Source organism: Peromyscus eremicus, chromosome 15, assembly GCF_949786415.1.
Source record: "Peromyscus eremicus chromosome 15, PerEre_H2_v1, whole genome shotgun sequence".
In the NCBI taxonomy this organism is placed as follows: Eukaryota; Metazoa; Chordata; class Mammalia; order Rodentia; family Cricetidae; genus Peromyscus; species Peromyscus eremicus.
Window position 1 is genome coordinate 15,645,051 of NC_081431.1, and position 16,162 is coordinate 15,661,212.

General features: G+C 40.7%; 1 protein-coding gene across 9 annotated transcripts in view; it reads right to left on the reverse strand.

Annotated features, from left to right (window-relative positions):
* Positions 1-16,162, reverse strand: part of Cdc42bpa (CDC42 binding protein kinase alpha) — a 205,110-nt gene that overhangs the window by 65,886 nt on the left and 123,062 nt on the right. For 7 of the 9 annotated variants that reach the window (XM_059280685.1, XM_059280677.1, XM_059280678.1 and 4 more), the window contains 2 exons: positions 10,409-10,651; positions 10,079-10,189 (listed from right to left, as the gene is read on the reverse strand). In XM_059280685.1, coding sequence (XP_059136668.1) covers positions 10,079-10,189; positions 10,409-10,651 — 354 coding nt within the window. The remainder of the gene's footprint in view (positions 1-10,078; positions 10,190-10,408; positions 10,652-16,162) is intronic. The other 2 variants (XM_059280686.1, XM_059280679.1) reach the window with 1 other exon arrangement.

Sequence of the window (16,162 nt, forward strand, 5' to 3'; positions counted from 1 at the left end):
ACAACAAGAGTTCAGGAGCGGAAGGACACTATATTCTTTGGGGGAAGCCAGTTGTTAGGACACAAACACGGGTATGCTGGCTAGTTTTATGTCAACCTGACACAAGCTGGAGTCATCTGAGAGGAGGGAACCTCAACTGAGAAAATGTCTCCATAAGATCAGGCTGTAGGCAAGCCTGTAGAACATTTTCTTAATTACTGATTGACAGGGAGGGCCCAGCCCACTGTGGGTGGTGCCATCCCTGGGCTAGCGGTCCTGGTTCTATAAGAAAGCAGGTTCGGTAAGCCATTAGGAGCAAGCCAGTAAGCAGCACCCCTCCATGGCCTCTGCATCAGCTCCTGCCTCCAGGTTCCTGTCCTGTTTGAGTTCCTGTCCTGATTTACTTCAATGATGAACAGTGATGGGAAGTGTAAACCAAATAAACCCTGTCCTCCCTAAGTTTCTTTTGGTCATGGTGTTTCATCACAACAACAGAAACCCTGACTAAGACAACTGGTGATACTTGTTGACTTCATGTAGAGAGAAAAACACCATCTCTCTCTCACATGTCCAATATGTAATTTGAAGCACGCACAGACACGCACTCATTCGTACGCTAAGGGCACCTACGGCAGTGTGGTCATTCACTAAGGAGCATTTACCATGAGCCAGATGCAGACTGTCCAGTATTTCTGGATGTGAAAGTCTGCTTGAACTGAGGGGAGTCAGAGCAAGTCAGATCCCTGCCCTTCCAGAATGTTTGTCTATGTGTGTGCGCGCGCGTGTGTGTGTGCGCCTGTGTGCTACATATGCAGTGCTATGGAGAACAAAAGAGCGTGCTTGAGTCCTGGAGCTCCAGTTACAGGGGATTACCAGCTGCTCAACTTGGATACTGAGAACAAAATTAGAGTTTTCTGGAAGAGCAGGGAGTGTACTTAACTACTGAACCTCTCCAGCGCCCATTTCTCTACCTTTTCTGCTCTTAGGCATGTGAAATAGTACTTGAACACACTTCTGAAGCACCCACTGTCTGCTCACATCTGCCATATTTTCACAATTCTTGCTTTTGTTTTTAAATTTTACATTCCAACTGCATTTCCCCTCTCACCCCTCCTCCCATCACTTCCTCCCACCCCCTCTGAATCTACTCTTCCTCCATTTCTGTTCAGAAAGGGGCAGGCCTCCCATGGGTGTCAACAAAGCATGGCATATTAAGCTGCAGTAAGACTAAGTACCTCCCCTTGTATTGAGGCTGGGCAAGGCGACCCAGTACATGGAATAGAACAATTTCACAATTCTAGTCACATCAAGAAGATGTGTTTGCTTTGCTGTTCTGCTTAGCTGGCTGTTGGGATGGCAACAATATGTATAACAAATCTCAAAGAAAACTTCCCCTGAAATTAAAACTTGACAAGATTACTAATTCAAATTACAGATGAATCATGTATTGTGTAAGAATTTAAAAAGCCAAATAAAATAATGAAAATGAAATTAAATCATGAGTAAAAATAAACAAAACAGTAAGTTTCCTTGCCAGTAAAGGTGGAAATTGAATATATTAATAAATTCCTTGTCTTGACAGGTTGAAAATCCAAATGATCCTCTCAGCAGGTACTTCCGATTTTTAAACTATTTAATAAGATCCAGTAATTTAAAATATTTTAAGTCAATTCAAAATGATACATGTCCATCAGCTATGTACAAAGATTCCAAATTCCCCACTCCCTTCAGAGACTTCTTTTTTCTCTCCCTACTCGTCTCTCTCCTTGCTGTCCTAGCAGCTGTGAAGTGGTGTTTCATTTTGGTTATAACTTCATTCCCCTAGTAATTACTGACAAGACATCTTTTCACATGTATGCCCGCCACTTGTAGACCTTCTCTCACGACATAGCTGTGTAAACCATTTGCACATTTCCCTCTGGATTGGGTTGTTTACTTCTGTTGGTGTGGAGCTGTAGCAGCTCTTCACATACTATGGATGCCAACACATGAGCCGATGAACGCTTTGCAGGTGTTTTCTTGCACTCCATTTCTTAGCAGTCTTTCAGTGTAAAGCACTTGGTTTTGATGAAGCGTCTTTTTTTCTTCTGTTGGTGCCATTTCTATGAATCTACTGTCAAGTCCAAGGTGTCTAAGAATTTTATTTTCGTTTCAAATATTAAAGTTGATTGCCTATTTTTAAGTTAACTTTTACATGTGGTGTGAGGTGGGGGTTCAAATTCACGCTTGCATATGAACATCCAGATGCTCAAACACATCTGTTAGAGCAGTGGTTCTCAACCTGTGAGACACGACCCCTTTGGGAACCCTCTGTCTCCAAAAATATTTACATTACAATTCATAACAGTAGCAAAATTATAGTTACGAAGTAGCAACAAGATAATTTTATGGTTGGGGGTTCCCACAACATGAGGAACTGTATTGAAGGTCTTAGCATTAGGAAGGTTGAGAACACTGTTAGAGGCTGTTCCTGGGCAGGAGAGATGGTTCAACCATTAAAGACTAGCCTAACAACCAAAACATCGGCAGACTATTCCTTTCCCACTGAACAGAACATCTGTCAAAGGTTAAGTGACTGTAGGTATGTGCACTTATTTCTGGATTCTTATAATTAAAATCCAGTAGTCTATCGGTATAATTGTATTATATCACAGTGTTTGAATTATTTTGACTTTGTTTTCAATCTTGAAATTGAGTCCTCCATCTTAAGACTTCTTTTCCAAGATCATTTTGGCTATTTAGGCCCTTGCAATTACATATGAATTTGACAATTTTGCACCAGAGGCTGCCGAGGTTTGGACAGGGGTTGAATTCAACTGTACATAGCGTGGGTGGTGCTGGAGCTCCAGGGCTGCCGGGTCCTCCCATATTCAGCATGTCTCGGCACTCACTCGGTTTCCTCTAGTCCTTTTCTTCAGGACTCAGAATTGTGTCCTCCTTGGTTAAACTCATGCCGAGGAATTTTATTTTTTCTAAATAGATGCTACTGTGAATGGACTTGATTTCTTAAGCTCCTCTGTAGATTTCAGTGCTGGCTTAGGGAGGCAAAATACATTTTTAGGTTTTGATTATGAACCTTGAAAACTTGGTAAATTTGTTTGTAAGCTCTAATATTTTTCTCATCAATATTCTTTGGAATTTTTAAATGTAGGATTATGTCACATATGAAGAGGAAGAGCTTCTTTTCCAGTGAACATACTTTTCTTTTTCTTGTGTCAATCATCTGACTAGGATCTCCAAAAGTGTTTAAGCCAACGATGACAATGGTGACAATGGGCATCCAGCCTTACTCCTGATCTTAAGCAGGAGACATTCGGAATTTCACCATTTACTACCGTCTCTGTGGGTTTTCAAAATCACTTTTATCATGCAGAATATGTTCTCTCTTATCCCTAATTTCTTAATATTGTCTTAATTATGAAAGGCTGTTGAATTCTGTGAAATGACTTCCGTGCTTCATCTAAAACAACCATTTCCCCCTCTAAGTTCTATTGATATGATGTACTATGATGATTAATTTTCTTCTTTTGGATCACAGTCTGACTCAGCTGTGAACTTTACGACCTACAACGGCAACCTGACAAGCAATGTGTATCCATTACACAACGGTGCACAACTGCTGTGGAGGGCCAGCTACTCTCTCTGCTCAGATCTGAGGCTTGTGCCGTGAGAAGGAACTCATGCCTAGGAACGCACAGCCAGTCAATAACCCATGGCTGAAGAGGTCTTAGAACCAGGGGAGGGAGGGCTGGGTGACTCAACCACTGATGTCTAGATGAATTTACATGGTGCTGATCTAAATATGTACCCACAGGCAAATGCTACTCTCAGCCTTAAACAAAGAAGTTTCTCTCTGAAATAAAAGGTGGAAGCCAGGTGGTGGTGGCGCACGCCTTTAATCCCAGCACTCGGGAGGCAGAGCCAGGCGGATCTCTGTGAGTTCGGGGCCAGTCTGGTCTACAGAACGAGATCCAGGACAGGCACCAAAACTACACAGAGAAACCCTGTCTCGAAAAACCAAACCAAAACAACAACAAAAAAAAAAGGTGTTAAAAACACAGGGGTTCTCAGGGTGCTGAGAGTAAGTGGTGATTGAACACTCAGCCCTAAACAGGACATTTACAGACTCCCTATAAGGTTCATGGACCAAACCTGGAAAGACAGTGGAACGAGAGGAGCTAATGCTTACTTGCAAACACCGACACCCAATCATCACAGGAAACCTAAGTTCTGACCAATCCCATCACACGACTGATGCACTGATTTAGTGTATGTACTGAACTTAGATATCTTCTGGGACGTAGAAAAGGGGCTGTGAAATGCTGTCTTTTGGACAGGACACAGCCAAAGCAACTTGCAGTTTATAACCTTACAGTGCAGTACAGCTGTCTGCAATGCGCCTGCCACAAGACTGGGCCTGTCATGTCAACCACAGACTGTGGAGGGGTTCACAGGACTCCATGTCCCATGCTGAACCAATCTTACTCATGGGGTCTCGGCAAGTGGCAGCCATTGTCCTCAGCCGCGTACCCACAGAAGCCCACAGGCTTCAGACTTACAGTTCCATCCTGGCTATACAGATCTCCCTGGTTAAAATCAGTGGGTCATAAAAAGCAAAGCAAAACAAGCAAACAAACAACTACATGAATATGGAAAAGGGACCTGCTGGGGGCGTGGGGGAGGGGATAGTGGGAGGGAGATAAGAGAGGGCAGACTGTGGTTAGCAGTAAACAGAATATACTATTTACATGTAAATTGTCAAAGAACAAATGTAATAAAAGTCACTGAACGTTTTCCTGGTGCTGAACCACCCCTGCATTCCTGAGCTATATTTTACTTGGTCATGATGTCCACATTTTATAACATACTTTGGGATATTATAAAAGTCAGTATCTAGTATGCTAGTATGTTGTTGAGGATTTGTGCACATATACGCATAAGGAATGCTGGCCTGTGCGGTCTTCCTCTGGCCTGGCTATTCAGGGCAATGCTAGCCTCACAGAATGAGTTGTATTTCTTCCTCTTCTGGTTTTTTGAGACTTTACAGAGGTGCTACTTGGATATGAACTGTCCCAAAAGTTTATGTGTTAAAGGCTAGGACCCCACTGGTAGCACTACTGAACACCGTTTTGGGGATGTTTTTCTCAGGATCTAATCATTCTTTTCATATTAGATCAAGAGGGCTCTATTCTCATCAATGGACCAATCTACTGATAAGTTCATGACTGAACAGTCCTGCTCCACTACATGCTCCTTGACATGATGTTCTGTTTTATTATCAGAGTCAAGTAACACTGGGCCAAAACCTCTGAGTCCATAAGCCAAAACAACCATTTTCTTCTTTACGTTGATCTGTTCAGGTAACTGTTCTTTAACTGTCTGGGAGTTTACTAGTGGAAAGTCTAGTACTGAACTCTGTCAGGAGATTTTTAAAAATTCATTTTTGTTTATTTGCTAAAGATCTGTTCAGAGTTTCTACTTCACTTTGAGTCTTTTTTGGTTATTTGTCCATTTCATGTAGGTCATCTATTCGAGTGGCATACAGTTCTTTCACTTTCTCTCAGCCACAGTAAAACACCACTTCTGTTCGTGATTTTAAACATCTGCACCCCCACTTCCTCCTCTCTCCCGTTTCTGTTCTGTCCAGCAAAGGTTCGTCAGTGGAGTTAATCTTCTCAAACAAAGTTTTAGGTTCACTGACTCTATTATTTTTTATTCACTATTTTATTATTTTTGATCTAATACTTTGAGACAGGATCTCATGTAACCCAGGCTGTCCTTCGACTAACTAGGTACCCCAAATGATCTTGACCTCCTGTTCTGCCACCACCCTCCGCTCTCCGCTCTCTTTCCCTGTTATCTTGAGTTTGGCTTGCTCCCCTGCCCACTTAGGTAACTGGCTTGAGACCTCGGAAAGCCACCTTCATACTGTCTACGCGCTTTGGTAGGACGCGCTCCACTCTCCTCCCAATTTCCTTGCTTTGTCCTTGGCTTGCTGTCTCAGGGTGTGTTGTTTAACATCCCATATTTTCAAGCATCCCAGTTTTTCTTTTGTTGGTTTCCAGCTCCATTCCTTTGAAGGAACTCAGTCTTTTTACATTTACTGAGATTTGCTTTGTGGCTTAACCCATGGTCAATTCTTGAGTTTACCACAAATACTTAAAAAGAATTTGTGTTCTACTGTTGTTGGGCAAAAGCTATCCAGACCTGTTAGGACTAGTTGGCCATCATGTTGCTCAATCCCTCAAACTCCTACTGATGCTCTGCACACTGCTGCAAGTGGGGTTGCTAGAAGTGGGGCTCCTACTGCGCACGTTTCTCTCCTTACATCTGTTAAAGTCCCTCTTGTCTGTTTTCAGCGGTACTGGAAATGAAAGCACCGGGCAAGCATCCTACCTACCACTAAGCTTTAACCTCCAGCCTTTTTTGTGCAGTTTTCCTTTTGTGGCAGGGTTTCATTAAGTTGATCAGGCCTTAACTTTGCAACCCATCTGCCTCTGCTTCCCAAGTAGCTGAGACTACAGCTCAGTGCCACCAAATACCACTGAAAATTATTCTTACTGGAATAAAAATTCTTACAGCCCCTGCAAGAGCTAAAGTATGGTTTAAAATTTTATTTATATACCTTTTATACAGAAAGTCCAATTTTAGGAAAATATCCTACCGAATGAATAGGTACTGTGGGTAGGAGATAAAGTCCTGGGTGGATGTGTATTATTGACATGAGTAGAGCATGTCAAGGACCCTAGTGCCTCAGATCCATGCAAATAACAAACCTTTTCCAGGTCAGGGTCAAAGGAATGGCAAAGCCTTGCCCTGGCCAGAGTAAGCATGTTCACAAATGGTGACCTTTAGCTGAAACCAGTGTTTGCAGAAACAATCAAAGAGGGGCTCCTGGGTGATTGAAACCCAAGACTGCTCCTCCACAGAGATCTACCGAGGTCAGCTAACCCCTTCCTCTGCCTTCTCTATTGTGCTGTGTGTGATGTGCTGTGTGTGTGAGTCTCCCAGCTGCTGCTGCTGCTGCTGCCGTGTGCCTCCATCAGAGCTCACCCCTGCCTCCATCCAGCTTTCCTGTTCCTTATTTCCTATCACCCCAGTCAGGTCAATCTCAAAGCTGTGTAGGACACAGCAAGGTAGTAAATGTAGAGAAGGCTTAGTGAGAACGAACTACTTCACCTCTACTGCAGATTAAAAAAAAAAAGGCTCCACCTATTGATACTGTGACAGCGTCTTCACACAAGATTCACACAGAACAGCATTTCTATGAAGCTAGTAAAGTATTGCAACAGTAATCCACGTCAGGCTCCCCCAGCCAGACATGCTCCAGCCTTTGCTCGCCTAATCCTACTTACACTTTGAGAAAGAGGTTCCCAAACCAAGATTTCACGGGTCAGTGACATTCTGATAAACCTTCTAGAACTGACACAATTGTCCTTTTTTACTTTATCAAATTAAGATATAAAACCCAACAACTACTGCCATTACAGTTATTATCACTTGATATCACTATCCTTGTATTTTATACACCAAATGATGTGGAATCTCAGAATAAAGATGATATTGGCCAAAAAAGGTAAAGTTATATATCAAAGATAAGTAAAATAACCTAAGGAAATTATACAGTATGTTCATAATCACAGCAAACACTTACTGGGCCCGTTTTGGGGATGTTTTTCTCAGGATCTAATCATTCTTTTCATTTAGGGTCTTTCACTGGGACCTGGGTTTGATGATTAGGTAGGCTGACCGGCTATAGCAAAACCCAGGGATCCACCTGTCTCTACCTCCCCACCACTGGGGTTAGAGATCCACTACAGCATTCCTGGCTGTTTATGTGGGTACTTGGGATAGAATTCAACTCCTCATACTTCGTAGCAAGCCCACTTTTTTTGAGCTTTTTGTAGTGTAAGGCCCTAGTATAAAGTCTTTAAATGTATAATTACTACACAGTTCTACTATATCAAATCTGGTGTGTAATTATGAGTTTTCAATGTAGCAATGTTTATTATAGAAAAAATGAAAAGCATCTACTACATGGGACACAGCACTAAGAATTAGAAAGCCTAATTCCAACTATATATTGTCAATATGACTACAGAACTCTTAATCCTTCTGGGTTTCGATTTCCTCAGATGAAAGGTATGTTTTACGTATGAAGGTTTTACGATAAAGCTTATTCATCTGTATGCCAACCTAAAAAATTTTAAAAAGGGAGCTGGAGAGATGGCTCAGTGGTGAAGAGTACTGACTACTCTTCCACAGACTTGGGTTTGATTCCCAGTACCCACATGGCCGCTAACAACCATCTACAACTGCAGTTCCAGGAGATATGACCCTCTTCTAACTTCTGTGGTATATAGACAAAACATGGACACAAGACACTTATACATGTAATATAAAAGTAAATAAATCTCAAAGATATTTAATTAAATAAATTGCCATTGGGGAAAACGGGGCAAAAATGGAAAGTTAAGAATGCTGTGATGATCTTAACTTGGCTAGATTGTGAGGGGCCTCTAACTACCTATAGGTGTGTCTGTGAGCACATTAGTGACACTGACAGATCGTACAGGCCCTGATCTCTCACACAGATTAACCCCTTGATGGACTTGCTGGGAAGGCAGTGAGAGGAACAAGTGGGGCCTCGCTGGAGGAAGGAGGCATATTCTTGAGGGCTCTTTACTTGTCCACTCCTACATTGCCCCTTTCTCTTCCTGTCTGTGGACAGGTAAACATTCTCTTCCTTCATATGCTTCCACCCCAATGTCCTGCCTCGTAATAGGCCCATAATCAATCAACCAAGCCATAGAAATAGGATCTCTCCAACAGTGAGGCAAAATAAGTAGTCCCTTCTCTTACATTGTTTCCTCAGGTATTTTGGTCAGAGTAATGAGAGAGCTAAGCAAAATCAATGTCTAAGACTTCTAGGTTGCACTCTCTAGTTCTTCTGAATGAAGTCAAAGAATGAAACATCAGTTTTCTCTGATGTTCAGTCATCAGAGTTATGGCCAATTCTACCACATGACTGATTCACTGAAAAGCACATGCATTAAACTAGTATTAAAAAATGACCAGGTACACAGGACAGGTTAATAATGCATTTGTCTATGTTTTGAATAAGCTAGGTTACAGTTCCAGTGAGGAAACAGATCTGTGAGTCAGTCATTGAACCATGCTGCAGTTACTACAAGGATTCAAAAGAAGTACAAAGAGGGCACTGAGACTTCCTAAGATACCACTCAGTTGACTCTGACACTCTCTTCAACATCTACAATGCCATCACTGTGTGAAGATTACTGAGCACTATGAGGCGTGAGCTTGCACATGTACTTCTATAACCCTGGAACAGAAGCTACAGATGAGAAAATTCAAACAGGGGAGGGGAATTGTTCCAGTCCGTGTTACACAGTTCGTAACTGGTCAGGCTAGAACTGAAAACTGGGTCGTCGGGCCAGAGCTGGCCTCTCTCGGGTCATATATAAGACAGGCAGAGGCATGGTAGTTAATTTTGACGGTCACCTTCACTGGCTTGAGAATTACCACAGAAACAAACCTCAGGCATGCCGCCTATGAGGGCGATTCTAGATTGGTTTAACGTAGGTGGGAGACACACCCCGGAGTCCTGGACTGCACAAACAGGGGAGGGTGAGATGAGTGCCAGCATTGCTGGCTGCAATGTGACGTGACCTCAAGATCCTGCTGTCACACCATCCTTGTCATGAACAACATCCTCAAATCGTCAGCCAAAATAAATGTTTCTTTCCTTAAGATACCTCCATCAAATGTTTTGTCACAACAAGAGAAAAGTGGCAAACACAGGGACTCCTGATATCTTATTACAACATGCTAATTCAGATTAGCAGGACATCTTGTTCAGGCAGGCAGTCCTTTGTGGATTTCTACTCTCCACTAAACAAACGTGAATGTGATGAGCAAATCTGTATCAGCTCCCTACTAGAAAGAATGAGAATTAAGATTATTGGACTGGAAATCACAGGCAGTTTTCATTTGTCACCAGAAAGAGTTAATAAGCTAGCACTTCTTTCAAGCTTGCAGAGAAGCAAACTCATCAGGAGTCACAGAGGTCAAGTGATACCTTCAGGCCCTCCAGTTCGTTCTCCAGCTGTTTAGAATAATGCTCGCTCTGCTCACGCAGCTTCCTGTCCTTTGATGCTTCAGCAATCAGAGCTTCAGTGTGAACTTCCAGCTTCAAAACAAAAAGGGCAGATTTCATTAGTTTTTCGAAGTACCTTTCCCCAAGAAAATTTATAATGCGAAAGGTGAGATTCACACTAGTTTATAGTACCAAGCTACAAAATAACTTTTATCAAAACTTAAAGAATGGGTTGCACATCACTTCACTAGTCTCTAAGTGCAGTTTAGAGCACTACTCCACAGACACTACGGAATCTGCCTGGCTACTGACCTCTTTCTTGGCTCTCTCTGCTCTGCGCAGCTCTTGCCTTAAGCTCTCAGCTCTTTGCATCACCAGGTCCACCTCTTCTTCCTTATCTCGGACATGGCGAGCAAGTTTCTGTTTCTGGGTGTGCAATTCTGTTAGTCGTTCATTGATCTCCATGAATTCCTGCATGGCCAGCTTCCTCTGACAGTGGGCGTCTTTCAGCTCTTTGGATTGGTTTTTTAATCGCTCACTAGCCTGGACTAGTTCCTACAGTTTTGTAAAAAGAATATAAGTTACCAAATCTGCAACCTAGAGACCACACTTGGCCATGAAAGTAGCTATTATTAAGTTATGAAGAGGACAATACTAAAGGAAATGGACTACTTCTAAAGGCATTATGGGAATGATGCCTTGTTTACCTTCTCAAACTTGTTTTTAAAATTTACTTTTATTTATGTGTATGTGTTTAGCCTGTATTATATATGTGCACCATGTGTACACAGAACCTGTTGAATCCAGAAGAAGGCATCAGAACCCATGAAAATGAAGTTATAGACAATTGTTGGCTCCCACATGGGTGCTGGGAACTAAACTCCTCAAGAGCAGCTAGTGCTCTTCACCAGTGAGCCCTCTCCAGCACTAACCCTCAAATCTTTATGCTGACATGCAAGTGCACAGAGGAAGCTGAATGAATAGAATGATGAAATATAGATATGATGTTTAAAATTATTTGTAAACTTTAATAAATATTTGGGAGATCTTTTTAATTAAACTGAATAATTGCAAATAATAAATGATAAACAATTGCCCTTTTCTTACTGAGGAGAATAAGCCCTAGACCAATAACAAGGAGAAACCTCCCTAAATCTGAGATTACTGACTTAGAGGTGCTTTGAGACTCAGGTCAGTGTAACTGGAGGAAGGAATGTCAAGGAACTTTGGCTTATTCAAACATTAACAGCAAATAAACATGAGCCCATATCCACAGATTTCCAAAGACCCAAAGAACCAAATCACTACAAGAAAATCAATGGCAACAAAGGAAACAAAAAGAAACACCAGAAGTATTTGGGCAGCATGAGATACCGGCATAAGACTGGTATGTGTGAGACATTGGAAGAAATAAAAGGAGTTATCACAAAAACTGGGAAATGAGAAAAGACTAACAAAAACTATCACACAGGTTTATTAAAGAATCTGTAGGACATTTAGGCATTAAAGAAACATGCATCAAAATTAAAAGCACACACATATGTAATATAGGAATCTTTATATTTATGAAGCAAGAAAAAGAAATTCAGACCTAAACCCAGAAATGTGTAAAAATGAAAGTGGATAACACTACAAAAATAAAAGAAATTGAGATGGCTCAGCAGCGAAGAACACTGGGCGGTTATCCAGAGGACCTGGGTTTGACTTCCAGCACCCATGTAGGCCAGTTCACGACCATCTGGAACTCCAATTCCAGGAGAAATTATGCCCTCTTCGAGCTTCCTTGGGCACTAGGCATACAAAGAGTGCCGGCTAAACACTCATACATGTAAAATTAAAAATAGATAAAGAAATAAGGGATTTGGGAGGCCAGTGGGATGGTTCAGTGTGTTAAGGCGCTGTGCTTGACCCCTGGGTCCTGCAAGGTGGACAGAACTGACTTCTGCACATTGCTAATCTGACCTCTACACCCATGCCACAGCAGGTGCACCCAGGCATACAGACACATGTGCACACATATTCCCCCCCCACAGATTGAATACATTAAAAAACAGATTTGGGGTGGGAGCAAATCATTTATAGTCTACTTTCAGAAAAACAAAAATAGGTCAAACTCAAAAGAGACAAGTAGTAACAGAAAGAGTGGGAAAACACTCAAAAAGACAAGAAAATGATGCTTTATATCTAGAAAAATTACTTCTGAAGTATGGCAAAAACTGATAGAGCTTACCACTACCAGATCTGCATTAAAGGAAGCTTTAAACCTTTATTTCAGGGAGAAGGAAAACAGTTTTAGAAAAACAACGGAATACAAGGGAAATAGAGACTAAGATCCTGGTACACATGTGAAGAAATGTGTATGATTATACTATGTTAAATGTCTGATTTACAGATACTAGTAAATATACACACTAAATATCTGTGGAGACCGCAAATAAATTGGAAGTAAGTAACAGAATTAAAGACCCTTAAGAATTTTGATGACCAGTTTAATATATTTAGATTTTGTTAATAAGTATAGTAAAATTCAAATGCAAATACCCAAATACCAGAAGTAGTGGGAAATTAAACAAGAACAAGAAAACAAATAATAAGAAATGATTTAGCAAAACAAAAACAAATTCTGGAGACTAGTTTCAGAGCAATATACATATACTATGAACTATGCCTCAAAATGGTTAAGATGTGAAATACTATACTACACGCATTTTAGCACAATTATAGTTTGTTAAAATAAGGACACAGAAGAAGTAATGACAAACACAAGGGAAAAATGAAACAGAAACATATCCATATACATTAGTAATCAAAATAGATACAAAGGGCCAAACTCACCAGATAAAGGTAGTTTGTTATACCAGATAAACAAAATCTAGGTATTAGCAGAAAAGCATTGTTAAAAATAGGGAATATTACTAAGCAATCACAGAACTCAATAGAACAGGAAGCCAAAACATTCTAACATTTAGTGAATTCTGTAAGGTAGTCTTAAAGCACATTGAAAAGAAACTGCCCAAACTAGAGAACATTAGAAAATAAATCACCACAACAAGATTTTCAATTTCCTAATCATTATCAACAAGGCAGAACACTGATCTTAAAGACAACCTGAAGTAGAGCCCATGGCTATAAACCCAGCATTTGGGAGGGTTAGAGTGAGTATGAGGTTAGCCTGGTCTATGCACTGAGTAGAAGGCTATCCTGGGCTATACAATGGGACTTTGTCTTACATTCCCTCCCCCTACAAAAGGGTTTGAAAGGTTCTAGTAAGCTTTCTATGTATAGAAGTCTGCACACTGTCTTGGGAATATATACTCTTTTCAATGATATACATTGAATAGTTTAAAAAGAACACTAAAGTCTAAGCCATGAAGCAAAGCTCTGTAGATTTCAAACAGATACACAAATGACGTGCTTCAAGGCACTGCAATGAACTAATAAATCAACAAGAAAATGATAAAAATTTCTTATAGGGAAAACTTTAAGATACATTTATAAGAAAATAATTTGTCAAGAAGAAAAATGATCAATACAAAAATTATTTGAAACTAAAAATTTCTAAATTAAAGAGCAACACACTGTTTCATATATACTAAAACTTGGTGCTGCCTGAAGGCTATATGGGAAACTGTTGTAGAATATTATTTTAAGATGTGTTACATTTGTTTATGCTGTGTAACATTTGTTTAATGATGCAAAGAGTGTTGCATTCCTTTATGTTGTACTTGTTTAACTCTGTGAAGCTGTGTTACTGTGCCTGTCTAAAACACCTGCTTGATCTAATAAAGAGCTGAACGGCCAATAGCCAGGCAGGAGAAAGGATAGGCAGGGCTGGTGGGCAGAGAGAATAAACAGGAAAAGAAATCTGGGAAGAGAGGATCAAGGAGCAAGAAAAGGAGAAGGAGAGGAGGCTGTCAGGGACCAGCCACTCAGCGACACAGCCAGCCACAGAGTAAGAAGTAAAGAAAGGTATATAGAATAAAGGTAAAAAGCCCAGAGGCAAAAGATAGATGGGTTAATTTACGTTAAGAAAAATTGGCAAGAAACAAGCCAAACTAAGGCCAGACATTCATTTTGGGAGCTGAGTGGTGGGCCCCCGACAGAGCCAAAGAGTAAAAACAACAACAAAAATCCAACTACAGAAAACACAGTCTGAAATAGGGCAGGTTTTACGGAGGGTCCACATAAGAAATAGAGAACCGTCCCAATAAGAAGGAAGCACATTGTTTCACATTCTGAGACTAACGTGATGTCATATTAAAAACAGTCAAGAAAAAGTGTAGGCCAGTTGTTCCCAGTTGGTGTAGGGTGTGCTTATGGTTTCAGTGGTTGTTAGGTTCGTAGGGGTTAGTTTTTTTGTTTGTTTTTTGGGTTTTTTTTTTTTTTTTTTGGTAGGGGAGCAGGGAAAGGTAGTTGTCTGGTCTCTGGGACTCTGATGGGTAGGGCCTAGGGAAATTCTGTTGATCTGGATTCTCCAAAAGAGCTGCCAGCTTAAGTCGTGCTGGGATCAAGAAAAATGGGCCTTGGTGGTTCGTGTTCCTGGAGTTGTGTCCATGCCAGTGGATGCCCACATGCTCCAGAAGAGAATTTGATATTACTGCTGCCATTGTTGCTGTTATAGCAGTGGTGGCTACCGCTGCTACTGTTTCTGGGATTACCATTTCATAATTGCTTACTATAGCTAGCACAGTGGAGACCCTGGCAGCAAAAGTACCCACCACAGTTAGTTAATCTTTCATTCTATTGGGCATGATAAATTTAATTCAATAGTTATATACATTTCAATTGGCTTTGAAAATTATAAATTTATAAACTCAAGTTCCATTTGCTTTTGGGATACCATCTTACAAGGACTCCAATTTGCAGTAAGGCTCATTAAGAAAGGTAATGGCTCAGTTGCCTTTAGCCTACTGGCTATGGGTGGGATAGGACTTCTGTTGGTCTTTTCTGTGTTGAACACACAGATTGCAAGCCCAGTGCGACTTTGAGATCTTTGGCAGCAGTTAACTCTGCAGCTCACACAAGATTGAGCCGGTATGATAATGAGTATTCAGAGACGGGTAATACCTGGGGGGCGCTCACCAACCTAAGACAGAGTGCCTGTGTGGCCTGGGCAGGCGTCTCCATGATAGGTAAGGTGACCTGCTGACGTCCCACGCAACCTAAGTCAGAAGTTCATTTTTTAGTAAAAGGGGGACCTGTAGGGTCCTGGCTCCCGTTTTGGGTAACTGTTGCCTTGCGTGCTGACCTTGACCTTGATATCCTCCCTATGCTAATTCCCTGCTGGGTTCCACCTCCTGAATGCTTAAGGGAAGATCCTTGTCTGTATATCCTGCATAATGGGCGTTAACAGCTTAGATGCAAGATTGTAAAACATCGGTAGCAAACTTCTGCCCTCCAGGGTTCTCCCATTGTGCTGTAAGCCTGTATTTAAGACCTCCTCCCTCCTTCAATACACGACATTCGGCATTAAATAATAATAATAAAAAAAGTGTAGGCCAACTTTTCATAGAAAGTGATTAAAAAACCTTATTACGAGCAAATCATTTCCAGTGATGTATAAAATCCCTAGATATGAGCTTTTGAGTTAGACTCAACAGATATAGAAATGCTAGCTCTACCACTTCCTATCGTCAGTGACCATGAGCAAGTTAACACCTCACTATTCAGTATTAGTATTAGTCAAACAGGAATAATAAAAATAATAATAATAAAAATAATACTTCACAACAATGGATTGTTGTGAAGATGAAACATTTTATATATATATATATGTGGTGTGTGTGTGTGTGTGTGTGTGTGTGTGTGTGTGTGTAAACATACATGGATGGCACTTAAAACATAATCTTCTATATAAACATGACCTATGCTATCATATTATCATTCAAACTAAAAAATGTTTCATATTAGAAAAACTCTGTTAATATAATTCACCATACAATGTTTTAAATCAGAATCATATAAGTGGTGTATAGGAATGAACAATGCATAAACTCAATACTTATTCTTAATAGCAAAAATCGAGTAGCAAAATAATAAAAATAGAAAATAATTCCCTTGACCTAC